This window comes from Microtus pennsylvanicus, chromosome 10 (assembly GCF_037038515.1).
Source record: "Microtus pennsylvanicus isolate mMicPen1 chromosome 10, mMicPen1.hap1, whole genome shotgun sequence".
Classification (NCBI taxonomy): domain Eukaryota; kingdom Metazoa; phylum Chordata; class Mammalia; order Rodentia; family Cricetidae; genus Microtus; species Microtus pennsylvanicus.
In genome coordinates, this window is record NC_134588.1 from 15,038,948 (window position 1) to 15,065,551 (window position 26,604).

Below are 26,604 nucleotides of genomic sequence, written 5' to 3' on the forward strand. Positions count from 1 at the left end.
GGACTGAACTCCAGAACTCTGAGCCCAAATGAACCACTTTTTCAGTTGCTTTTGTCAGTTTTGTTGTTGGTTTGTCACAGCATCTAGAAAAGTCCTGAGACCGCAGGGCCACCTGAGGCCATCACACCCCGCAGGCTCCGGTCTTATCTAATACGCAAGCCCCGTGAGCCTAGCAGGCACTCTGCATTGTGTGGTGTCAGCCGCTCCACCCAGGCTGGTGAGACTGACTGACAGCCTTTGTTACAGCAGCAGGGGCTGGAATCCACTCACAAAGACGGGAGCAGGCTGTAGGCAATGGTGTATAGTCCACACGCGGTTTCTGGGGATAAGACAGGGAGCTATGACTCCCATGGGCACCTGCAGGTGTCAGCTCAGAAATGTCCCAGCAAGGCCCTGTCTGATGTTCAAGGCTCTTCTGACAAATGCCACATGGCTGAATGTTTCAGAATGAAACAGTTCACCAAACTCTCATGGGTTCTTCCCATTGGTGATAAATGGCCCATTTTCAATGAACGCCTAAGCTTTGACAATTCTCAGAAAAGGTGTTGAGGTATTTGTTTAGTGATGATTACCAGGAGCCAGGTTCCTCATGCACTTGCCAACCTGGAAAAATAAACAGTTCCTTAAGGGAACAAAATTCCAGTCCCTGTGACTCAGAAGGCGCGTGACTGATGCAAGCCACCAAGGTTGCATGGAGTCTGCGCATTTGTGTATGTGTTAACTCCCTGCATGTATGTATGTGCACCACATGGATGCTGGAACTGAGCCTCGCTTTTCTGCAATAGCAGCAAATGCTCCTAACTGTGAGCTACCCCTCCAGCCTCATGTGTGCATGTGTGTGTGTGTGCGTGTGTGTGTGCATGTGTGCGTATGTGTGTATGCATGTATGTGTGTGTGTGTGTGTGCATGGTCACGTGTGCTGGGCTCTGTTAAGATCCTCTGGAGCTGGAGTTACAGGGGACTGTAAACTACCAGATGTGGGTGCTGGAAAGTCGACTCAGGTCCTCTACTGTGTGCACTCTTAATGAGCCATCTCTCCACTCCCGTGTGACAGTTAACTTTAATTGCCAAAGTGTCACGCTCTAGAATCACAACAGAGGCTGGCCTTGAACTCACCGAGATAGGCCTGACTTTGCCACCAGAGTGGCACAATTCACCTCAATGCCCCAGCTGGGTGGGATTATTTTACTTATACTAATTAAAGAAGGAAGATGTCAGAAGGTTCCCTTGGCAGAGGGTGAGGGTGGGTGAGTGGGATTCTGAGCAGAAAAGAAGCAAACAAACATGGAGAAAGCAAACCGAGCACTTGGAGCTGTGAGCCAACTAAGCCCCTTTCCCCTTAAGTCGCTTTGATTAGGGTGCTTTGTAACAGCGACGGGAAAGGGAACTGAGACACTTAATAGGTGTCAGGTCCTGGGTTCATACCCAGCACTAGAAAAAAGCAGACTGACTTTGTTTGGGGCTCGCTGAGCATGGCCGTGCAAGTCTGTAAGCCCAGCATTTGGGAGGCAGGTGTAGGAGGATCAGAAGTTCAAAGCCAGCCTGACAACTTTCTTGAGACAGCATCTCAAACGAATAAACCTTCTCAGCACTGGAGACATGGTTTAGGTGGGGAAGGGTGTTTCCTGAGCAAGCATGACGGCCTTAGCTCAAACACAAGGCCTCAGCGTACCTATAACCCTGTGCTGCGAGATTGGAGAGGGGCCCAAGGGTGCTGGGGCTTGCCGGCCGCCAGCCTAATTGCAGGGTCAGCGAGAGACCCAGACTCAGGGAAATGAGGCGTTAAACGGTAGAGCTGGAACCCTGTTATTCTCCTTTGGCTTCTGACTGAGCGTGTGCACATGTGCACACATACTCAGCAACACACACACACACACACACACACACACACACACACCAAACACACACAACTCTAAGCGAAATTCCTATTAATAAATCCACTAAAACTGACCTACAGGGAAGAAAAATACTTCATTCTTGTTGTTTCTCAGAAGCAAACAGAACCTTGAGTCAGAGTTCTTTAGTTCACAAATGCTGGGAAACTAAAAACAGAAAAGCAGGTGGGAGCTACTGCTCCGGGAGGAGACCTTCACCTTCACCCCTTGCTTTATTATTTAATCATTTCATCAACCTTGTTAGGACTGCATACAAAACCACACTAAATACTCTAAAAGAATAAAAGAATCACTTAATGTTTTAAAACAAATTGCAACATAAACCTTTTAAATACTAAGCATTTGTATTCTGTGTAAATTTCATCATCCTCAGAAGAGAGCACAAATTTACCTTATAGAAAGTGAATATGAGAGAGAGGGGAGCCTGGGGGAGTGGCTCCATCGGCAGAGTGCCCGCCTAGAAAGCCTGAAGCCCTGGGTTCCTCCACAGCACCAGAAACCCAGTGTGGTGGTGTAGGCCTGTGATCCGCAGGGTAAGGCAGAAGGATCAAGGCCATCCCATCCTCAGCTACACTGTGAGTTTGAGGTCAGCTTGGGCTACATGGGACCCTGTCGGAAGGAAGGACAGAGATGGAGGAAGGGAAAGGGGAAGATGGGAAGAGACAGAGACAGAGAATAAATTCAAATTTCTCTCATCCCATCTCTGATTTCAATAAGAGTGAACTTATTGGAGATGACTTAAAATCAAATAAACTATTTAAAACTCTGGGTGTCTGGAGAGACTCCTGAACACTTTACCATAATAGGCTTTGGCTCTTTTGCTAGAGAATGAAGGGCAAGGGACAATAAGCATGACAGATGTGTGCTATTCCACGGTGGCTGGACTCGGCAGCCATGACAATCTGTTAGTTATTATGTTTTATAAAACTTTAGGGCAAGGCCTGTGGAAATGGAGCTGGCAAGGGACCTGCCTTCCAAGTGTGAGAGCCTCAGTTAGATCTCACAACCCATATAAAAGCTGGGCAGAGCAAGAATGCATACACAGGCATGAACACACATATCCCACATAAGGGAATGCATACCACACACACATGCACACACACACCACAACATGCACGCACACACACACAGAGGAATGCATACCACACATACTCATGTGCACACACACAGAGGAATACATACCACACACATGTACACACACACAGAGGAATGCATACCACACACACATGCACACACACACAGAGGAATGCATACCACACACACATGCGTACACACACACAGACGACTACATACCACACACACACACCACACATACAGGAATACACACCACACACACATGCACACACAGAGAAATACACACCACACAACGCATGTACATGCACCCACAAGAATGTACACTACACACACATGCACACACACGTGCACACCATCAGAATTGGGGGCTTACTTGTATGATCTTATGTACACCTAGTACATAGATCCCACCTCCATCTTGCACATGGGACCTTGGGCATGCAGAACTAATGCACAAGGAGCCTTCACTAGAACCGGATGGCACTGGCTCCATGATCCGGGACTCAGAACTATGAGAAATGTTATATCCAAAGATACTGACTTCATGCTTACATGCTTAAATTAGGAAAATACTAAAATATTAATGTTAATATTTATTATTAACGTCTTATCTTCTATAACTAAACCATTGTTTTTTAATTTTACAAACTTTATTGCAGAAAAACTTTCAAATAAATAAAAATATCACACACTAAAATTAGGCAGTCCCAAAGTCTACACAACTCAATGAACTTCTCTACAGTTAGAATTAGCGCCCACACCAGCAAATCTGCGGCGGAATTCCAACTACAAAAACAATCGGCTTTATCTCCTCTTCCATGTGTGCCTGCTACCCGCACTCCTCTTTCACTTGGCCTTTCTTGTTCTAGCTTCTTCATGTTATACTCTGGCCACTTGTGTACATATGTTATTGACTAGATTCCACATATGAAAGAGAACATGTAGATGTTTTTATTTTTGAGATTATGTGTCCTTGTTTAGTATTATACTTCCTAAATCTATTCATTCCCGGCAAAATTTAAAATTCATTTTCAAAGTTGAATAGTATCCATATATATATGCTTATATGTATGTGTGTATGTGGGTTTTTTTTTTTTTTGCATTAACCATTCACCTGTTGCTGGACAGCTGGGTGACCAGGACTCTGCTATAGTGAATGAAGCAGCAATACACAAAGGATACGATTCCTCTATGGCAGAGTCTATTATGTTTCTATTAGAGTGAAGCACTTGGTATGCACCATTGATAGAATACAATAGTCTCTGATCTGAGCAGGGTCATGCTGTGTGACCACGTGCAAAAGCACATGCTCTGCACATGCTCTGTGTCCAGAGGCTTCAGTGAGCACACATTGTGTCTGCATGCAACAGAGGCAAATGCAGCTCAAACATCTGAGATTCATAACACATTTGACTTTGAATAAATTGTTGGTTGACATACATTTGGAAGTCTTTTTCTGTTGCCAAAGTTTTTACAACCACGTGTGCAATTGTGACCAGCAGTTTAAGACACCAGGGAGCAGCCTTGATTCAGTGAGCTCGTCGCTCCAGACTTGATAAAAGATGCTCTTTTTCTGGACATTGAAATAGAATTGAATTTAGAAAAAGACGGGGCCAGGGGCTGGGGTGGTGGTGGCTCAGTATGTAGTCTTGCTGGGCAAGCATAAGGACTTAGGTTCTGATTCCCAGGATCAGCAGAAGCCAGGTATGGCTGGGTGTACCTGGAACCCCAGCTCTGGGAGAGTAGAGACAAGTTCATCTGGGATTATAGCAGCCTTCAGATCCAGAGAAACGCTGTCTAAAAGAATAAGGTAAAGAGAAGGGGAGGAAAATCTCTTAATGTCAACCTTTAGCACACATAAGTGTGCATGCGTGCGTGCATACACATACCACATACATAACAGAGAAGGCAGAGGAGACATGTGTCTGTCACCTATAGGGATACTATACAGTTTATTCACATTTTGTAAACACCTTCAGATATGGGCTACAGCTCAATGGTAGAGCACCTGCTTAGCGTGCATGAGGTTCTGGATTCAAATCCCAGCACCAAACCTCAAACCCCACTCTTTAAAAAAAATGTGGTGATAACATTTACTATTTAAACATTTTAAGCATGCCATTCGGTGGCATTAAATACACCACACTGCCATGCCACCTTCAGGCGCCCACAGGACCCTTTTCTTTATGTAAACCCGTCCCCATTATGCACTAATTCACATTTCACCATCGCCAGCCGCTGGCAGCTGCAGCTAGATCCGTCCCCAGGAATGCAATAACCGTAGGTTCTTCGTTTGACTAGAACCTTACAGAATAAAATGCCTTTACAAACTGCACATTAAGGGGGCTGGGAGCTAGCTCAGTGGTAAACCACTAGTTATACAAGCTTAGGGACTTGCGTTCAGATCTCACACCCATGTAAAAAGTTGGCTGTAGTGGGTTTTGCAGTTTTTTGGGTTTTTTTTTTTTTTGTTTTTTTTTTTTTTTTTTTTTTTTTGTTTTTCGAGACAGGGTTTCTCTGTGGCTTTGGAGCCTGTCCTGGAACTAGCTCTGTAGACCAGGCTGGTCTCGAACTCACAGAGATCCTCCTGCCTCTGCCTCCCCAGTGCTGGGATTAGGTTTTGCAGTTTTAATGCCGATGCTGAAGAGGCAGAAGCAGGCATTTTCCTGAGGCTTGCTAACCAACCAGCCTTGTGGAACCACGGAACTGCAGGTCCCCAGTGACAGAACCTGTCTTAGAAACAAGATAACTTGCTACAGGGAATGATACCAAGGTTGCCTTCCGGCTCCACACGCATGTGCAAATGTGTATCAGACACCCCCTTCCAGTATATGAACACAAACACACAGCTAAACACACACACGAGAAAACTAAATGCTAAATTCACTCAACACAGAATTATTAATGGAAACGACATATTCGATAGCAAACAGGGCTTTGCAGTTCCCACAGGTGTAGGTAACACTGGCTAGTGGGTGATAAAGAGTGAAATTCAGGGTGACTCCCTGGGAGGAAGCTGGGTCTATGTCTGGAGCCTAGAGAAGAGGGAGAACTGGTGATAGCATCCAGGAAGGGGGCTGAGGGTTACAGGGGGAGGACCAGCTGGGTAGAAGGAAGATGAACGGCCTCCTGCAGGCACTGGCTTTCTAGTATGGAGAAAAACAGAGCGTTATCAGGAAGACATGAAGAGGCACTAAAAGGGGGAGGATATGAAGAGGCACTTAAAACTGTGAAGAGCCGCTTCCTTTAGACTATGGGGTAGAAGCGACCACGACCACATGCTGACTTTATTCAAACCAGTTCCTCCCAGCCAAAGAGCCTGTAAAGGCATTTGACTGACATTACCAGCAGGGCACCCTCTGTCAGCCTGCTTGTCCTGGTGGCCTATCTACCTGCAGCTATCAAAAAGAAAGGGTCATTCTTTGTTTGAATAAGAAATGTGTTTCTTTCATTTATTTAAAATAGATTTTCTTTTTATAATATTATAATTTGATGATTTAATATAATGACATTTTGTGAGTATAATATAATGACATCATTTTTCCCTGTCCTCTTTCCAAACCCTTCATGTACCCCACCTCCGACCCTCTTTCAAATCCAGGGCCTCTTTTCTTTAATTGTTGCTGCTGCTGCTGTGTGTTCCTAAATACATAAACACAACCTGCCCAGACTGTGCGAGGTTATGGGTCTGTATGTCTTCAGGGCTGACCAGTTGGTTTTGGGCCACCAGCGGCTGCTGTGTGTTCCTAAATACATAAACACAACCTGCCCAGACTGTGCGAGGTTATGGGTCTGTATGTCTTCAGGGCTGACCAGTTGGTTTTGGGCCACCAGCTGGTGTGCTCTTGCCCTAGGGAAAGGAAATTGATTCCCTTTAAAGTAAAACAAGTGAAACTCAGATACTTCTGGTTTTGAAGCTGCTGTGTCTAAGAACTGGGCTTAGATATCGGGGCCATGTCTCAGAGAAGACAGCTGTTCATGAAATTACAGCTGTGGCTGGGATGTAGCTCACTTGACACACACAAAGCAGGCATGGTGCCACACATCTGTAATCTCAGGGCTGGATAGGGAGCTTGAAGCTAGCCTGGGCTACATGGTGACAAAGAGAAAAGGACAGAAAGAGGAAAGGATGGAATTTAGTCAGAGTTCTGGGAGCTGGCACTTACTCCTTCATCCTGACTGTCTCAACACTCATCATATTGTAAAAAGCACATTTAACGTATGCACATGTGTGTTTATGTGCATTCATGTGGGCCTGTGTACATGTATGTCATGTCATATATGCAGTACTATAGATCTGGGATGTAACCGACTGCTGGAGTTAGTGTAGGGAACAGCAGCCATATGAACCAAATAGGAAGGGGCGCATCCAAACACTCTGAAGGTCGGGGCACTGATGCTCAAGCCCTGGAGCCCATCCATAGTTCCCTTCGCTCCATGAAGGATGCACTTTGGTAGACGCTCCCATTCTTTATGTCATATTCTTAAATGTTAGGCACAGCAATTTATCCATGAATACTTTGTATCAGTACCTCTGTGTGTACATGAATGTATGCGCACACATGCACACATGTGTGCAAGCCCTAAGGATCTCCCTGTCTCCACTTTCCCAGTGCTGGGATCATAAGCATGCATTGCTACCATGCCCAGCTTTTGGGGATCTGAACTCAGGTCCTCATGCTTCCTGGCAAGTACTCACTGGACTGAGCCACCTCTCCAGACATCCTGAAGACTTTCTCTGACAGTAATGATCGTCAGGACTTAGTATGCGACGCTAGCTTGGCTGTTTATGCATGGGTACTGAACGCATGAATTGTAGACTGGATGACTATTCTACCTTTAACTGCTCCCCATGCACACATCCGTTTGCCTTTGGAGCCTATCATAAGTTTAGGCCACTTCACCCACCACACAAACCACCTGGACAGTAAGCGTAAAGGCTATGGGAGAAGAGCAGGTTAGAGTCTTAAATCTAGGTTTTCCTTTGCTTTCTCCCAGATCCCAATGTCCAGAATGTTGGAGAAAGATTAAAAATAATTGTTAATTCAGGTCCTCCAGCGGAAGTCCCCTCTGTTGGCACCTGAAGTTGGCATCCACTTCTGCTGAGTGAAGAGGCAGCTCTTCAGTGCTTGCTTTATTGGCCAGAGAGATCCCTAGAGTTCAGAGTGGGAAAGGTTTTCTTTCCTGCTGAGATTCAGAAAAGGAGACTGGCCCAAGAACAGCTAGATAGATAAGTGTACAGTCAGAGCACTTTAAATCAAAGAAATTCTAACCACAGAAGAGAAAAATGTTCAGATAACAAAAACACAGGTGCTTGTCAAGTGGCGGCGGGGGGGGGGGGTGGGGAGAGAAAGAGAGAGAGAGAAAGAGAACAAACACGGGAGTAGCAGCTAGAGGTCAACCCTGGCTATTGCTCTTCACCCTCCTTGTGTTTTGAGACAGGGTCTCTCACTGGCCTGGAACTCACCCGTAGGGTAGGCTGGTTGTCCAGAGAGCCCCAGAGATTCTCCTGTCTCTGCCTGCCCAGCACTGAGAATTTAAGAGCACACTACTGTATTTGTTTCCTTTCTGTTTCTGTGACAAAACACCATGACCAAAGCATCTTGTAAAAGAAAGTGTGTAGCCAGGCGGTGGTGGCGCACGCCTTTAATCCCAGCACTTGGGAGGCAGAGGCAGGCGGATCCCTGTGAGTTCGAGACCAGCCTGGTCTATAAGAGCTAGTTCCAGGACAGGCTCCAAAACCACGGAGAAACCCTGTCTCGAAAAGACCAAAAAATAAAAAAAAAGTGTGTAACTACTGGGTGTATAGTTTCAGAGCCGTAGAGCCATGGTGGTGGAGCAAAGACGAACATGGGAGAGCTCACATCTTGATGTATAAGCAGGAGGCAGAGAGCGACACCCTGGGGATGCTTAACAGTCTTTTGAAATGTCAGAGCCCTCCCCCAATGACACATCTCTTCCAACAAGGCCACACCTCCTAAACCTTCCCAAACAGATATCCCATCTGGAACCAAGAACTGAAACATGTGAGCCACTAGGGGTCATTCCCATTCAGGCCACCAAAACCAAGCCAACTTTTTACGTGGCTTCTAGGGACTGGACTCAGTTCTCATACTTGTGAGGCAAGTGGTTTAAAGTGGCGCCATCTCTCCAGCCCATGGCCATTGCTTTCACCCAAATACTGATTTTGAGATGTACGCTAGCTGCTGTCCCGGAGACCCAGGTAGAAGCTGAAATAAAGAAGCATTTCTCCAAGGTCAAGTCATCATCCATTTTGCTATTGTCCGTTTTTGTATGAGAAAACCACTGTGCTGTACCAAATCGGTGTGCCAGCTGTTTTGCCTTGTCTCTATGCTGGCATCTCTTCCTGCAAAATTGTACATTAAAAACCGCTTCTTTTTCTTTAGACTTCAGTGTGCTGTTACCTTTGCCAACATGGGGACACTTTACTAAAACACTATTTCTTTAACTCTATGTTGAGCCTGAGACACATACATAGAGTCTTGATTATGAGGAAGAATAATTTTTCTCTTCTTCAAATCTCTTTGTGAAGATGGATCTTTTCCCTTCTCCCAGTGTGTCTGCTATGACCTGCTGCAGCTGCTCCTCAGAGCCTCCCACAGGGCCTCAGAGTCCACACAGAGCAAGCCGGGCTTGGCTGTTGTCTGTGTCATCAATCTTTCCTGTCAGCGCTGGTTGGAGAATACACATTCCCATGCAGCCCGGAGGCTTTAAAAGCCAGGGGCAGAATATACCATTCTGACTTTGGCCATTCCCACACAGAAATGAGCCAAGAGGCCCAACACCTGTATTAGTTACTGTGTCATTGTTGTGACAAAACCACCGTAAGAAATGGTTTGCTTCACCTCATGGTTTGAGGACAAGGTCATTATGGCAGGGAAGGCATGATGGCAGAAGCTGGAATCGGCTGGTCCCACGGCATCCACAGTCAGGAAGCAGAGATGGATGCTGATGCTCACATGGCATCCATAGTCAAGAAGCAGAGATGGATGCTGATGCTCACATGGCATCCACAGTCGGGAAGCAGAGATGGATGCTGGTGCTCATATGGCATCCATAGTCAAGAAGCAGAGATGGATGCTGATGCTCACACGGCATCCACAGTCAGGAAGCAGAGATGGATGCTGGTGCTCACATGGCATCCATAGTCAAGAAGCAGAGATGGATGCTGATGTTCACATGGAATCCACAGTCAGGAAGCAGAGATGGATGCTGATGCTCACATGGCATCCACAGTCGGGAAGCAGAGATGGATGCTGATGTTCACATGGAATCCACAGTCAGGAAGCAGAGATGGATGCTGATGCTCATATGGCATCCACAGTCGGGAAGCAGAGATGGATGCTGGTGCTCAGCCCAGGACCCTAGCCTGTGGGATGGTGTGGTCCACGTTCCAGGTGGGACTTGCTAACTCAGTTATCCAAATCTAGAAATTCCGTAACAGACACGCCCAGAGGTGTTCTATGGTGATTCTAAGTCTTATTGGTTGACAATCAAGATGAACCGTCAAAAGTTATTTATAACTCGGTAGCTGGTTGGCCGTCCATGGTTGCTTGGTGCCAGGAAGAAGGAATGATGGGAGAACAAGGTCTGTGGAGTGGCTCCAGCTCTAGCTGGCTATGAGGTACCAGAAAGACACTTGTTTTATTTTTGAGACAGTCTCTAGGAGCCCAAGCTGGCCTTCAGTTCACTGTGCCGCTGAGGATGACCTTAAACTTGATCTCCCTGCCTCATTCTGCTGAGTGCATAGTCCAGGTGTACGTCATTACAGCCAGCCAGAAACACGGTGCTGCGAAAACTGCAGAGGAAGATGAGCTGGCGCAAGCCCTCTCAGAACCGGGAGAGCTAAACGCTACAAAGTCTGTATCTAACACACGCATGCTATTTATTTTGTATATAGGGAGAATAAGATTCCATTGTAACTACAATACCCTCAGAGATGTCAAGTGATCTTCAAATTGTGTGTGTGGGAAGCATGTGTTCTTGTGGACGTGCGTGGGTACAAACATGTGTATGGAGCCCAGGGGTCGACATTGGGTGTCTTCCTCTATTGTTCTCCACCTTCTTTTCTGAGCATCTCTTCTTGAACCTGGAGCTCACTGGTTTGGCTAACTGGCCAGCCAGTACGCTCCAGGGACCCCCTCATCTTCACTTGCCTGGTGTCAGGGACACAGGTGCACACCTGGCTTTTCTGTGTGCTGGCATCCACACTCAGACCCTCATGCTTGTGCGGCTGGCTCGTGCACACAGAGCCACTCCCCCAGCCCCATGCACAGTTGAATTTATCTAGTTGCAAATGATAAAGTGAGCCTGTGGAAGGACAGAGAACCGCGGTTCCTCTGCACCCAGCGACACTGTTTGGTTTAGGGAAGCTGGAAGGACACTGGAACGCACCGTTCCTATTTACAGAGGCTGTCAGGAAGCATTTCAGAAGATCTTAAGCCATCAAAGTTATTTATGGCTAGCTGGCAAGCATCCCCGTGGCATTTTATCTCGGAAAGGGAAACTTAACAATGGTCAGATCCAGCCACCAAAAAATGTAGATGATGAATGTGAACAAGGCCAATTAGCAACTAGAGGAGGATGGATGGAGACACGGCCATCCATCAGAGCAGCTTTGGTCAGGTCGGGGTTGCTCCTGCCCAGAAGTACCCCATGGTAAAAAAGCAATCACCCCACACAAAGAAAGCCACACGAGTGACTTCAACACAAGTCCTCAACTTCTGACAATTTCGTCCAAATTCTTTTGTATGCGAAGGGCAGAACAGACATCTTGAGTCCATGTGTCCTGTCATAGACTCATGGCTCTGGCTGCCAGCTTGACACAGTCTAAAGTCATCGGAGAGGAGACGCTTCAATGTGGCAACTGTCTGGATCAGGTTGGCCGACCGGCATATCTGTTGGTGGCTGTTTTCATTGTTAACAGATACGAGAGGCCCAGCCCACTGTGGGTGGCACCATTCCTAGGAAGGTGGTCCTGGACTGGATAGGAAAGCTAGCTAAGCATAAGCCAGCCTTTGAGCCAGTCCAGCACCCAGCACCCTACAGGGTTCCTGCTGGACTTCTTGGCTGTGAGGCGAGCTCCTTATCTGGAGGAAAGGCTACATGGAGAAGCAAACAGTCCCTGCCTCCAAGTTCCTGCCTTGACTTCCTTCAGTGATGGGTTATGACTGGACTCCTAAGCCAATAGAAACCCTTCCCCTAAGGTGCTTCTGATCAGAGTATTTGCCACAGAAAGAGAACGAAACCAGATCCCTGCCCATCGATGGATTTAGATCCTTCTGCTTTTCCACTTCATAATGCCCAGGGGTTCTTCTTTGGTAGAAGAAATGGTTTTCTTACTGAGACATTTTAAGAAAACACATATGGTCCTGGAGAGATGGCTCAGTTGATAAAGTGCTTGCCTCCAAGCATGAGGACTGGACTCTAATACTAACAATTCACATAAGAAAGAGAAGAAGCCGGGCGGTGGTGGCGCACGCCTTTAATCCCAGCACTCGGGAGGCAGAGGCAGGAGGATCTCTGTGAGTTCGAGGCCTCCCTGGTCTACAAGAGCTAGTTCCAGGAGAGGCTCTAAAGCTATACAGAGAAACCCTGTCTTGAAAAACCAAAGAGAGAGAGAGAGAGAAAGAGAGAGAGAGAGAGAGAGAGAGAGAAGAAAAGACAACCTGCCCTGAATGTGGGCAGCGCTATCCCATGGGCTGGGGTCCTAGACTCACTAAAAAGAAAAGGAAGCAGGGCACAAGTTTCGTTCACCTCTTTCTAGTGTCCTGACTGTCGTCACACACCTGCCTCACTCTCCTGCTGAGATGGACTGCATTCTCCAGCTGTGAGCCACAACCCACCTTCCCTCCCTTCCTCACTGTCACGGCAGTGATGTAACTGATAAAGGGCCCCGTCTTGTCTCTTTTACCTGCTTTATCTCCTTTAGCTGCCTACAAGCTGAGTGGTGCTGCACCGTGCTCTTCCCGGCCTCCAAAACGAAGAGCTGAATTGTGCTCTTCTTCATAACTCATCGAGTCTCAGGTATTTTATTATAGCAACAGTGGACTGGGACCGTACCTAGCACATCAGGCATGCAAGAGATGAATGAATGAATGGAATGGATGCTGGATAAAGAACCCATCCAAACGATGCACTGAACCACTAAGGTGGCCGGGGGTTCATAAGGAACGCTTTCGGGAAATGCCTGTTCAGATACATCATTCTGCTAGGGCACGGCTTGGACCAAATGAAGCAAGGAAGGGTCTGGGTGGCCAAATGCCGCTAAAAGGACTGAGAGCCAGAGACTTGGGAAGGTACTGCCTGCTGCCAGGATGTCTGCAGGAGAAAAATAGCGTGTTTATCTTTTAAGAGATTTTTAAAAAATATATTATACCATTATAAACAGTAACTCAATTAAGTAAATTGTTTAGCTGAATTTTTCATTCTGAATACAAATGAGGCACATTATGTGGAAAATAGCTTGGGGGAGGCCCCGGGAGGGTGGACATCTGCTTCCTGGGCCTGTGACTGATGACCACAGTACAAGGCCTTGCTGTTTGCACCACTTTTTTACGCCGTTTCCCCTCAGCCCATAGCCTTGTTTGTGGCCCAAATGAGAGGCGGTTTTCAGACGGCAAGAGGAACTTGTGACTCAGGGAGTTCCTGCTCCCTGGCACACTGGCTTTGATAAAATGTCCGCGTTGCCCACCTACAGGGATCAGCTACTTACTTCCCAAGTGCAGCCAGTTGACATTTGGAGCTTGAGATGACGGAGAAGGAGAGGTACTGGTATGTAGTTCAGTCAGAATGGTTTTGGAGAAAGGGGGAGGAAGGCATGGGGCCAAGAACGGACAAGCAGGGTGCTGGGGATGCTCGGGGGGTGCTGGGGTTTGAACATGAAGCGTCCCCTGCTGTAGCAGATGTTGGAACATTTGCTGCTGCTGAGATCCGGGAGGGCTGCAGAGCCCTTAGGAGGTAGGGGCCTTGCTGGAGGCCGGAAGTCCCAGGGGATGGGGGAGGCTTCAGGCCTCACCCCATTGGCAGTTCTCTCTCTCCTGTGTACGGATGAAAATGTGACCAGCCAGCTTCCTGCTCCTATGGCCACCTCACCTCTTCCTGCCTAGAGTCATGTCTTCCCCACCTTGAGGACTCTATCCTTCTCAACTGTAGTTCAACGTAACCCTGTTCCTCTTTCAGCCATTTTTTCAGGGTATTTGATCAGAACTGGAGAGGGGAGGTGGCCAGGGGAGGGCCGCGCACCTGTGCTGGGGACATGGAGTTCAGGGCAGTAGGGATTTCCTAAGAGTTGACAGATTTATCCAAACAAAGAAATAAAATAAAATAAAATAAAATAAAATAAAATAAAATAAAATGTGCATGCCTTTAATCCCAGCACTTAAGAGGCAGAGGCAGGCAGATGCCTGAGTTTGAGGCAGACTGGTCTACAGAGGGAGTTCCAGCACAGCCAGGGCTACACAGAGAAACCCTGTTTTGAAAAAAACAATTTTTATCATTCATTGAGAGTGTCACACATGTGTGTCCTGGTCATAAGATAACCTGTAGGAGTGGGCTCTCTTCTTTGACCATGTGGGTTCCTTCCAAGAACTGAACTCAGGTTGTCTGGCTCGGAAGCAAGTACATCTTCCCACTGAGTCATCTCTCTGATTGGAAAAAGGATTTCAATACTTTTTGTTTAGAGACCAGCTCTCTATGTAACCTGAGCTCAGTATTTCAAGCTCTGAAGAGCCAACATGGCCTCTCTGTATGTACAGCAAGCAGTCCATTAGCATCCCCTTGACATCTCTGGGGCAGATGGCACTGTGCCTGCTGGTAGGCATTTAGTATTTGCTGGAAGAGTGAGATGCGCAGGTTTGGGAGATAGGTTGGTAAAAGTATGGGGACCTAAGTCTGATCCCCAGAACCCACGTATGAGAAAGCCGGGCACCGTAGTGTGTGCACTTGTAATCCCAGTGCCGGGGAGGTGGAGACAGGCAGATCCCTGGGGCTCACGGGCCAGGTAGTCTAGACTACTGGGCAAGTTCCAAACCAATGAAAGGCCCTGTCTCAAAAGAGTCAATAAACATAAACAAAAAGTGATTGGCACCTGAGGAGCAACATCTGAGGTTACCTTCCGGCACCCGCCACAGATACAAACATATACAGACACACGGACAGGCACACAGACACAGACACATAGACACACACACACAGACACAGACAGACAGACAGACACATACATACACGAGGATGAGATATAAAATGAACCACAATTGGAATAATTAGCCATTTGCTCAACAGGAAGAACAGACTCTGAGATCTGGTCTCACTTGCTTTCCTTTCTTCTAAACAAGACTGGGTGATAGAAAAATCATATGATCCAAGCTGGTCCTATAGACACAGTCATAAGTTCTGGCCTACTCTTGAGCCCCTCCTGTCACCTCTATTCCAGGCTATTGTGGGCCACTGTCTTGCCTGCCGTGAGAGGGTTCTATGAAGGACAGCTCAGGCAGCAGAAAGAGGACATGGGAAGAACCAGGCTGTTCCCTCTGATTCTGGATCCAGCCCTACCAGGAGAGTTCAAGTAAGCCAATACATCCCCCTTCTTTCTTAATGGCATTCTGACCTGGTTTGGTTGGATTGTTGGAACCATGTTGTTTTGTCTTCCGCTGCTATAAACCCTGTCTAACTGAGGTGCAAGAATTAACTGGACCTAAAGAAAAATCACAAGTCTCCATTTTCTCCTGTGAAGGTGTTTGTGTGTGTGTGTGTGTGTTGTGTGTGTGTTGTGTGTGTGTGTGTAGTGGCACTGCCCCCCATGTGCTTCTGTGTGGAAGCCAGAGAAGCATGCCAGGGGACTTTTCCTGTCACCTGTCACCTTATTCCTGCAGATAGCATCTCACTGAGCCTTGAGTGTCCTGGTTTTCTTCCTGTGATAAATACCATGCCCAAAGCAACTTGAGAAGGAAAGGGTTTATTTCAGCTTACATCTTACAGTAGATCACTGAGGGAAGCCAAGGCAGGAGCCTGGATGGAAGAACGCTGCTTCCTGCCTGGCTCTCCATGCTTCCTCAGCTTGCTTTCTTAGGCAATCCAGGACTATCTGTCTAGGGTGACATGACCCACAGTGGGCTGGGCCCTCCCACATCCATCATTAATCGAGAAAATGCCCCCGGCTTGCCTACAAGCCAGTCTGATGGAGGTGTTTTCTCAACTGCTGGTCCTACTGCCCAGGTAGCTTGTATCAAGTTGACAACAACAACAACAAAACCCACCAGCAACCTCAAGCTTGTCATTTTTCTGCTAGGCTGGCTAGCCGGGAAGACCCTGTGATTCTTTTTGTCTCCACCAACTCCAATACTTGCGTTACAAGTGCATGTGACGGCATGTCTTAGTGTTACTGCCGTGAAGAGACACCACAACCATGGCAACTCACACGAGGAAAACAGTCAGTTAGGGTGGCGGCTTACAGTTTCAGAGGTTCAGTCCATTATTACCATGGCAGCGAGCATGGCTGTGGGCAGGCGGAGTGGTGCTGGAACTGAGAGTCCTATATCTTGCCGGCAAAAGGAAGTTGGCTAACACACTAGGCAGTATTCTGAGCATAGGAAACCTCAAAGCCCACCCCACAGTGACACACTTCCTCTAACAAGGCCACACCCACTTTGACAAAGCCACACCTCCTAACAGTGCCACTCCCTATGAGATTATGGGGCCAACTACAATCAAACTACCACACCACACCTAGCTATCTTTTTATTCACTTGGGATTTGATCCCAATCAGATCCTCATGATTGTGTGTCAATCACTCTTACTCCCTTAGCCATCTCCCCTGCCCTATTTGTAAGTTTCTTAATTTAAAAAACTTTCTGTGCTTGTGTGCAGCATGTCTATGTGTGTTTGTGCATGGGTACCTGCAGGGGTGAAAAGATGGGGTCAGATCCCCTGCAGCTGGAGTTAAGGTGGTTGTAAGCCACTCGACGTGGGCGCTGGGAACTGAACTCTGGTTCTCTGCAAGAGCAGAAAGTGTTCTCAACTGCTGAGCCATCCACTAGTCCCCGGTTTCTTAACCTTTCACATCCTGTGACGTTTTACTGGGTCACGCTGGGAACTTACCTCTCTCCAAGGAGGACATCAGATAGATTTATGAACGTGGGGAAGTCCAGGTTATTCAAGACAGGGTAGGCATGAATGGGAACAAGCAAGGTGTCATCTCCCTGAAATTGGGGAAGGGGTTAAATTTAGCGTTTGGAAAACTATCATTTTGAAAGATAAACATTTTTAATTGTTAAAGAATTTTCTTAGGAAACCTCAGCACTTTCAGGAAAACATTAGAAATACTGGGTTTCTTTTGGGAGTGTATGTGTGTGGCCATGTCTGTAGACGCATTTGCATGGGTGTGTGCATGCATACAGAAGCCAAAACTTCGGATATCGCTGTTAAGGTGACATCCACCTTTTATTATGTAGACAAGGTCTCTTGCTGGCCTGGAACTTAACCAAATATTCTAGGATAGCTAGCAAGAGAGCCCAGGAATCCTCTTGTCTGTACCCCACCCCTGCAATGAGATGACAAGCCCATACCACCAAGGCTAGCATTTTCAAAAAGTGTGTTCTACAGATCAAGCTCAGGTCCTCATGCTTGCATGGTAAGTCCTTTACTGACCGAGCCATCTCTCAATGCCGAAAACTTGCATTTTTAAACCAGAAACAAAACACAAAAGACGCTTCAGTCTACCTTACTGGAACGATACTTTCTGTTACCCGTGAAAGCTAAAACTACTAATCACCCCCAAGTAAATACAAAGATGCTGTGCTATCTGCTTCCACCTGGAGAAGTTCTAAGGGAAGATATTATTTAGGGGGCCAGGAGAATTGCAAGGCAGAGTGGAAAGTCATTCAGCGGGAAGAGAGCACAAAGACCAGTTCTAGTTCATTCTAGTTTGGTGGTGATCTTGAACAAGGCCTTTGATTTCTCCAGGTTAGTTTGGTCCTCAACAAAGTAGATATAGTCATACTTGCTCTTGAGGAGGATATATTTAAAAATCAAAGTCAGCTACAGTTTTAGATGTAAAAATTACCATATCAACATGGAATGTCTTTGTTTGCCTTATGAATTGTGCTCTTGGCCTCCACACCCCGGCTTCTTGACTCTGTCCGAGGTCACATAACTCAATAAGGAGTTTAAAGATATTTGGTAATATTAAAGGCTTCTAAATGTGCAATGACAAAAATTAATTTAAAAATCAAATACATGATGAATCTGAGATGTTTCTAGTGATACTCACCCATGGTTCAATGCTTGATGTCACTGTAGCCTTGGTTCTGAATGCGGGACATGTGCACTTGCACCACGCATGCTGTGAGCTCACATGTACACTTGCATCATGCATACTGAGTGTGACCTCACATGTACACTTGCATCATGCATACTGAGTGTGACCTCACATGTACACTTGCATCATGCATGCTGTGAGCTCACGTGTACACTTGCATCATGCATTCTGTGACCTCACATGTACACTTGCATCATGCATGCTGTGAGCTTACATGTACACTTGCATCATGCATGCTGTGAGCTCACATGTACACTTGCATCATGCATGCTGTGAGCTCACATGTACACTTGCATCATGAATGCTGTGAGCTCACATGTACACTTGCATCATGCATACTGAGTGTGACCTCACATGTACACTTGCATCATGCATACTGAGTGTGACCTCACATGTACACTTGCATCATGAATGCTGTGAGCTCACATGTACACTTGCATCATGCATACTGAGTGTGACCTCACATGTACACTTGCATCACGCATGCTGTGAGCTTGAACGATGACAGTCAACAGTGACTGAGACACTTTGGCTCAGATTTAAGACTACTGCATGCTATTATTTGTCAAGTTTTTGAGTTGTACATGTGAAATAATTCTGTTCTTATAGGGACATAATGCTTTAATTATGGAAAATGCAGACTTTGTTTTTATTCTCTTTCTCCTTGCCACTGATGCCGTCTTCTTTTTTCTCCTTGGTATGTATCAAATTTGTTCCTTTAGATTGTATTATGCTAGAATATTCAGCTTTTATGCATTTATTTCTTTGTTTTTTAGTTTTATTGTGTGTATATATAGGAGCTTAAAGGAGCACATAAATGTCACTGGACACAGCTTCCCCAGAGCCCAAGCAGCACAGGATAAATGGTTTGGCCCGGGCATTGGAGAACGGCAGTTCAGTGTCCAGGGAATCTTCCCAGGTTCTCTGAGACCTAACGTCTGAGGCCCTGAGCCTACAACCTCACCCACCACTCAGAGAGTTCTTTCCGGACTATGATGTGTTAAGTATCAGACACTAGCAGAGACCAGCAGGATGTTTCGGGAGCCTGCCAAGGCTTGCCCTGTTCAAATCTTTTCCCAGCAGGGCGGAAGCTACAACTGTGAGCCATCTAGTTCCTACAACACTGAGAAACTACAGGTTCTTCTTGCTCTCCTTCATCTTCCTTCAGGATATGAAGTACCCCCCTATATCTTTCTTCACACATGCCCCACATCCCCAGTCCTTCCAGAAACTCACCTTACAGTGAATGCGGATGCAGTCGTAATAGTAACGCCACTCGTCAGGAGAAAACGTAACCGTGACCATGAGGGACAAGCCCGGGATGAGGCGATGCTCCTGGAAGGCAGGTAGGCTGGGTTGGGGCTGGCCCCAGAGCTGGCAGACAGCAGCACTACAGGGGGGTGGGATGAAGGATGCGCACACTCGTGTCCTAGCAGGGAAGGGGACCCAGGGACAGTACCTTCTTCTCATATGCGATCCTGAAGTACTTGGTCTGCGGTGGTAAGATATGAAGGTGTGTGTCTTCATCGGAAATATTGGCAATGTACTGGGGGAGAAAAAGGTGAGTTTGAATTTGATTATTTACATAGTCATTATTTTTCATTGCTTATACCTTATCTTTATTACAAAGAAGATTCGAGGGCACATTATATTAAGTTTTTTAAAGACATGAGATATGGGATAGGAGATGACTCAGCCAGTGAGTTTCTTGCTGGGCAAGCATGGGGAACTGAGTTTAGATCCCCAGAAGCCCATGTAAAAATCTGGGTATGGCGACAGCAGTTTTTATCAGTGAACCTCAATGCTAGGGAGGAGATGGAGGGAGGCTCCTTAGGGCTCCTTGACCAGCAAGTCTGGAAGGAAGGATTAGCTCAGGTTCAGGAAGAGACTCTGTCTCAAAAAATGTGATAGAAAGTGGTTGAAGAAGACACCCATGCCCTCTTCTGGTTTCCTTGTGCGCATGATGCACACATAAGGGTACATGCACTCACATACACATATTAATACACACACACACACATGTACACACATATGCATGCAAACACAGAGGAGAAAGAATGAGAGAGAGAAAATAGAGAATAAGAATTAGAAAACAATTGGTTTTTCCTTTTTCTTAGTACATGTGTTATAAGTATATGTGCACTTATGTACATATGTTTATATGTAATATAATGTTTATATGATCAATAGCACACAACTTAAAAAAGACATGTGATGCTTTTAATTTCAAGTTCTAAATTGTCAACTGATTACCACAGAATGGTTTTTGTTAGGACTGCAGAGAGAACTCTGCAGTTAAGGGTGCCTTCTACTCTTAGAGAGGGTTTCAGTTGCCAGCACTCACACCAGGAGGCTTACAACACCTCTAAGCCCAGATCCAGCAGACTCCACAGGCACTAGCACTCACATGCACGCACACAACACACATGTATGGTGTAGCCTGTAGCTGCAGCTCCAGAGGCTGCCAAGCCCTCTTCTGGCTTCCCGAGGGAACCCACACGTATGTGTCATACATGCACATAGACCATTTTCATATATATGAATAAAATAGACAATCAAATGATTTTGTTGATTTTTACCTAATTCCTGAATTCACGACCCACTGATGACTATAGTGAATAAATAAACCACGCTAATGCTCGGGTAGGATGCACTGCACCCACACTGTGGTGTTAAGGTTCCACATCCCTAAGTCCTGAAGAGAAGACATTGGTAGTCCTGGCCCTAAACTTTGAGAATCAACATCTTGGAAGGGTACAGTCCTTCCTCAGTAGCTGTAACAGAAAGTCAGAGGACATTGCTTCATACAGGTCTGGGCCCACAACCACACTGGCTGTCTCTTAGGAGAAGTGAGGGCTTATTTATTAATAAATATAATTTGTGTTTCCCTAAACAAGAAAAAAATGTAAGGGGTCTTGGGTTTTGAAAAATTAAAACCAAACAAAGACCATTGTTTAAAATTTCCCCGTAGACTGAAGCACTGATATTAATATGCACGCAAACAGAAGGCTTCAAACCCTTTAGAGTCACTTGACCTCAGTGCAAATGAGCGGACACCCAGTCATTCCACCTGTGGGCAATTTGCATAGTTTCCTGTGCCAAAACCTAGTCAAGCCTTTGTCCCACCTACTACAAGAATGAAGACCATCTCAGATGACCCACTTTCCAGGAAATGTCTACCTCACTCTGAAAGGGTGCAATTACTGTGAACCATCCTGAGAGATGTCAATAGTGTCAAGGTGGTGCTCACTCTCCTTGGAAAGCAAAGGAGACCCCAGTTGAACAGGACAGGAAACCAACAGGAGCTGGCTACTACCTGAACCATCTGTAGCTTGGCCCAGAACAAGTCCAAGGCTGTTAGACCCTGCTTCCATTTCAAGAAGAGCTCTGAGTGTGTCCAAGCTGGTGCCCCTGTCCCCACCAACATCATCAATCAGAACAAAGTGTCCAGGGTTGAACTGCAGGGTTTGGGACAGCACAGCTATTGCAAGTTCAGGACATCAAGCCCAGAGTTAATCCTTGAAGGACTTGATACCGCACTTGTTTTGAGTTCAGCTGCTTGGACTCAGCAAGCCACGGCAGTCACAAGCAAGGGTGTGAGAAAGGTTTTAGATGCTGTCTGTGTTTCTGACAAAGAAACCGTGCAGGAGGCTGATGATGGCGACTTTAGGTTCCCCACTGTAGAGTCCCGGAACATGAGAATGATTTAGTATCATTTTTTTTGGCATGATAAAAGACTTCTGTTGATTTGGGGTTAGAGAGGAAACCCCAGTAAGACAGACAGTTAAGAACTCTCCCCTTGTTTGGCAAGAATCTTTTTGAAATTAGGGCGGCCCATATGTGTATGAGTGTGAGGCCTACTGGGCATAAGCACCCTGCAGTTAACACAGCGCAGAAGAAACTGACTCCCCCCCCCCCACTGGGCATAAGCACCCTGCAGTTAACACAGCACAGAAGAAACTGACTCCCCCCACCCCCCCCCCCCCCCCGCACTGGGCATCAGCACCCTGCAGTTAACACAGTGCAGAAGAAAATTACCCCCCCACACTGGGCGTAAGCACCCTGCAGTTAACACAGCGCAGAAGAAAATTACCCCCCCCCCACTGGGCGTAAGCACCCTGCAATTAACACAGCGCAGAAGAAAATGACCCCCCCCACTGGGCGTAAGCACCCTGCAGTTAACACAGCGCAGAAGAAAATGACCCCCCACCCCCCCGCACTGGGCATCAGCACCCTGCAGTTAACACAGCGCAGAAGAAAATGACCCTCCCCCCACTGGTGGCCATAAATTGCCAATAGCTCATCAGCTAGGGGTGGACCTCAGTAGTCTTTCCCCAAGTCTTGCTGGCACTTTGCCCGGCTGGTTCTTGTGCAGGTTTTGTGCAGGCAGCCGTAGCTGCGGTAAGCTCTGTGCACAGCCAGGTCATGTCCAGAAGGCTGCACTTCACGGCACTCTTCCTGTCGTCTGGCTCTTACATTCTCCCTGTCCTCCCTTCATTAATTCCCTGAGCATTGTGGGTGAGGAAGCAGGTCCGCATAGATGTCTCTTCTGCGACTGAGCCCAGACAGGCACTATTCCCAGCACTTCTAACAGGTCTGAATGCTTTTGATAAGAATCTTAAGGTAATTGCTATGGGCTTCTGTTTAGCTTTACTGACAGGAACAGGAAGTTGGCTTTCCCAGGGTCTCTCTGAATGCTATTAAGATGAAATCATGTTGTACTTTTATCTTCTTGTTTGTTTTAATGTCTGATAAAATCAATGTGATGCTTTACACAAAGCTGTACTTTTATCTTCTTGTTTGTTTTAATGTCTGATAAAATCAATGTGATGTTTTACACAACACTGTCCTTACCAAGTGTGTGAACTTCCAAGTCCGAGTCTTTCCTTTCCAAGTGTTTATTGGGTGTCTTCTGTGTGTCAAGCATGTGCTGGGCTCTGAGGAAGTCGCAATATGAAAAGAGACAGGTGTGTGGCTGCCCTCTGACAGGGTGAAGCACAGTTGAGACTTCAGAGCTTATCTTTAATTATGCAGACATGGATGCCTTTGTGTGTGTACACATACATGTTGGCCTGTGAAGGCAGGGAGCTGGAGTTACAGGTAGTTGTGAACTGCCCAACATGGGTGCTGGGAACCAAAGTCAGGTCCTCCTACAAGTAGTATGCACTAGCTTAATCTAATAGATATTGACATAGTTTATGGGTGTGGAATAGATTAAACAGCTGGTTCAGAGTACCGCAGAGGAGAAGGGACTGACGCTTGGGTGCGTTTGGCTCCATCATCCTTAACAACGTGTTCTTAATGTTTAACATGTTTTTAATAACTAACTTGTTCTTAATGTTTGGGAAAATTGGTTAGAATGAAAATAATTTTTTGTAAAAAACAAAACAACAACAACAACAAAACAAGTAGTATGCATGTTTAACTGTTAAGTCATCGCTCCTGTCCACTCATGCTGCTCATGTTAATATCTGAATCCCCACCCAAAGGGTGAAAAGGGACAGCAAAGAGGTGCCACGCCTCACTCAGTCATTCTCACAGAGAGAACACATGCGCTGGAGTGACCACCACCTCCTCCCAGACCTAGGCATCTTCTCTGGGCAGGCCTGGCACCTGGCCAGAGCAGGTCAGAGGCAGCCCTGTCTGCATCCTCCTCCCTCCACACTGGTCTGGAGGAAGACAGTGCAGAATACAGTTCCATCCCCCTCACTCAGCATCCTGTGTACTGGAAAGAGGAGTTTCCACTTTGGGAACTGTGTTTCTCTAGATGCCCGTACACAGGGCTACTGGGAAGTCCAGACGCTGGTCCCCACATGGCATAGGAGGGACATATTTTGGAGAGAGTGATGTTAGTATGTTCCAGGACAGTGATGCTCCTTTCTAGTTTCTATTCAAGGAAGCGCCTTTCTGACTAAGCCAGTCCCTCCCTCTCCCCTTGCCCCTTCTCTTTCTCTGTGTGTATTTGTGTGTGTCCAAGCAGCTGTACACACGTGTGCATGTGTGTGTGGAGGCCAGAGGACAATGTTGGGTGACTTTCTTAGTCATTATCTCGTCAATTTTATTTATTTGGAGGGTGAGCATTGCCATGACACACGGGTAGAGTCAGACGACTTCCCTCACTCTGCCGTGGGGATCCTGGGGCTCGAACTCAGGCTGTCAGGGTTGGCACCAAGCCCTTTAACTGGCTGATCTATCTTGTTGGGCCCTACCTTTAAATTTTTATTGTGTTTATTTCCTTATGGGAGGTGGTGTGTGTCATAGATGCTTACAGAGGTCAGAGGAAAAGTTGTAGGAGCTAATTTCCTCCCTCTACCGTGTTTGGTCCACGGCTTGAACTTCGGTTCAAGCCTGTTGGTAAGCGCCTTTGCCCACAGAGTCATTTTACTGCCTACCACCACCATTTTTGAAACAACAACTCTCACTTTTACCTGGCGCTCAATTCATCTAGTCTTGTTGGCCATAAGCCCCGTTATCTGCATCTCGCTCACCAGACCTCGCCAACAAACCCAGCTTTGTGACAAGGTGCCCACGCTCGTGCAACAAGCACTATTCCCTTGAGCCATCTCCCTGGCCCCTGCTCTCTATCTGAATTAGGAACAAAAATGTACGTACCAGGATCTGTTGGTGCTGCTTCTCTATCTCATAGCCTCCAAAATGGACTATGCCTGGTCTGGCCTGGATGGCCTTATTGTTCAGAAGCTTGGCATAAACCTCTACAAAAGAAAGACAAGTCCATCGTGAGCTATAAAGAATACTACATTGAAGATGCTCTTCTTGGTGTGGGCAGTCTTTAGTTTAGGGCACTGTAAGCACAGGCAATGTCCAGACAATGGATACAGCTGTCAACAAGATGAGTCCCAAATAAACTGGACTGTGTCTGCTTTTCTATTTTTTTAAAAAAGATTTATTTTTATTTTATTTGTGTGTATATGTGTGTACGAGTATATGTGTGTATCTCTCTCTCTCTCTGTGTGTGTGTGTGTGTTTGCGTGCACCTGCTTGTAGAAGCCAGAAGATCTCAGATCCCCTTAGAACTGGAGTTCCAGGCTTAGAGCTTGATATGAGTGGTGGGAACCGAACTTAGGCCTTCAGGGCAGCCAGGGCCCTTGACGGACTGGCCTTGTCTCCAGCCCCCGCTTCATCTTTGCTCATACATGCTTACTATTTATTGATTTGCTCTCCAAGTAGGTCATGCATGCATATGTATGTGTATTTGTGGAGGTCAAAGAACAACTTCCGGCGTCATTCTTTGGGTGTTGTCCACTTTTGTTCGTTTTTGATTTTTGGAACAAGACAATGCTCAGGCCTGGAACTTAGATAGTAGTGGCCGACTGGCCAGCAAGCCCCAGGAAGCTGCCTGATTCTGTCTCCTAATGCTGGGATCACAAGCACGTATCAGACATGCCCTTGGACAGTTCCTCCTGAGTGTGAAGTTACAGACATGCCCAATCACATTCCTTTATGTGGTGCTGGAGATGAAAGGCAGGGCCTCATGCATCTTAGGCAGGGCTCATCCATTTTGGCAATTTTTTTTTAATGCTAAAACTTTTTTAGTTTGGGGTCACAAAGCAGCATGCTGTGCTCCTGCCCAGAAATGGTTAAGTACACCAACGAGCACGTGACAGTCTTAAGGTGACAACAGAGTCTTAGGGAGCAAATGCATTTCTAAGGTTTAAGGTGAGGCTTGTACAGGCTGAGGGTGTGGTCGGTTTTAATTGTCAACTTGACACAACCTACAATCACCTAGGAAGAGGGTCTCAATGAAGAGCTGTCTAGAAGCTAGACTTGAGATCAAGTTGGCCTGTGGGCATGTCTATGGGAGACTGTCTTGATGTGGGAAGACCCAGCCTAAAACTGTAGGCACCATTCCCTGATTTAGGGGTCCTGGACTGTATCAGACAGGACAAGCATACATTTATCTCTCTCTGCTCTTGACTTTGGGTGGATGTAAGTAGCTGCTTCAAATTCACGTCTTGCATTCCTTGTTGTGATAGACTGTGACCTGGAACTGTGAACTAGACCCTTTCTCCCGTAAGTGGCCTTTGTCAGGGTACTTCACCACAGCCTTGGAAGTGACACCGAGATAGGGTTAGTAAACGTGGAGGTGCAGAGCTGGCCGTGGCTCATGACCAGCTGAATGTCACCTCCTCCCTCACAAGGTGTCCACTTCCAGTAAACCCTGGGGACTTCCCCACATGCCGGCTGCTCCAGCAGTGAAGCAGAACTAGGATGTTTTCCGGAAGTTGTTGTACGCCCATCAGGTGACACTCCTGCAGGACGAGGTGTCAGGTCAAACA

The 26,604-nt window shown here is 46.6% G+C and overlaps 1 protein-coding gene across 1 annotated transcript in view; it reads right to left on the reverse strand.

Moving 5' to 3' along the window:
- Cfap221 (cilia and flagella associated protein 221) overlaps positions 1 to 26,604 on the reverse strand; it is a 98,239-nt gene that overhangs the window by 66,173 nt on the left and 5,462 nt on the right. The window contains exons 3-6 of the mRNA XM_075987393.1: positions 24,920 to 25,020; positions 19,767 to 19,853; positions 19,544 to 19,642; positions 17,089 to 17,189 (exon numbers count right to left, since the gene is read on the reverse strand). Of these exons, the coding sequence (XP_075843508.1) occupies positions 17,089 to 17,189; positions 19,544 to 19,642; positions 19,767 to 19,853; positions 24,920 to 25,020 (388 nt within the window). The remainder of the gene's footprint in view (positions 1 to 17,088; positions 17,190 to 19,543; positions 19,643 to 19,766; positions 19,854 to 24,919; positions 25,021 to 26,604) is intronic.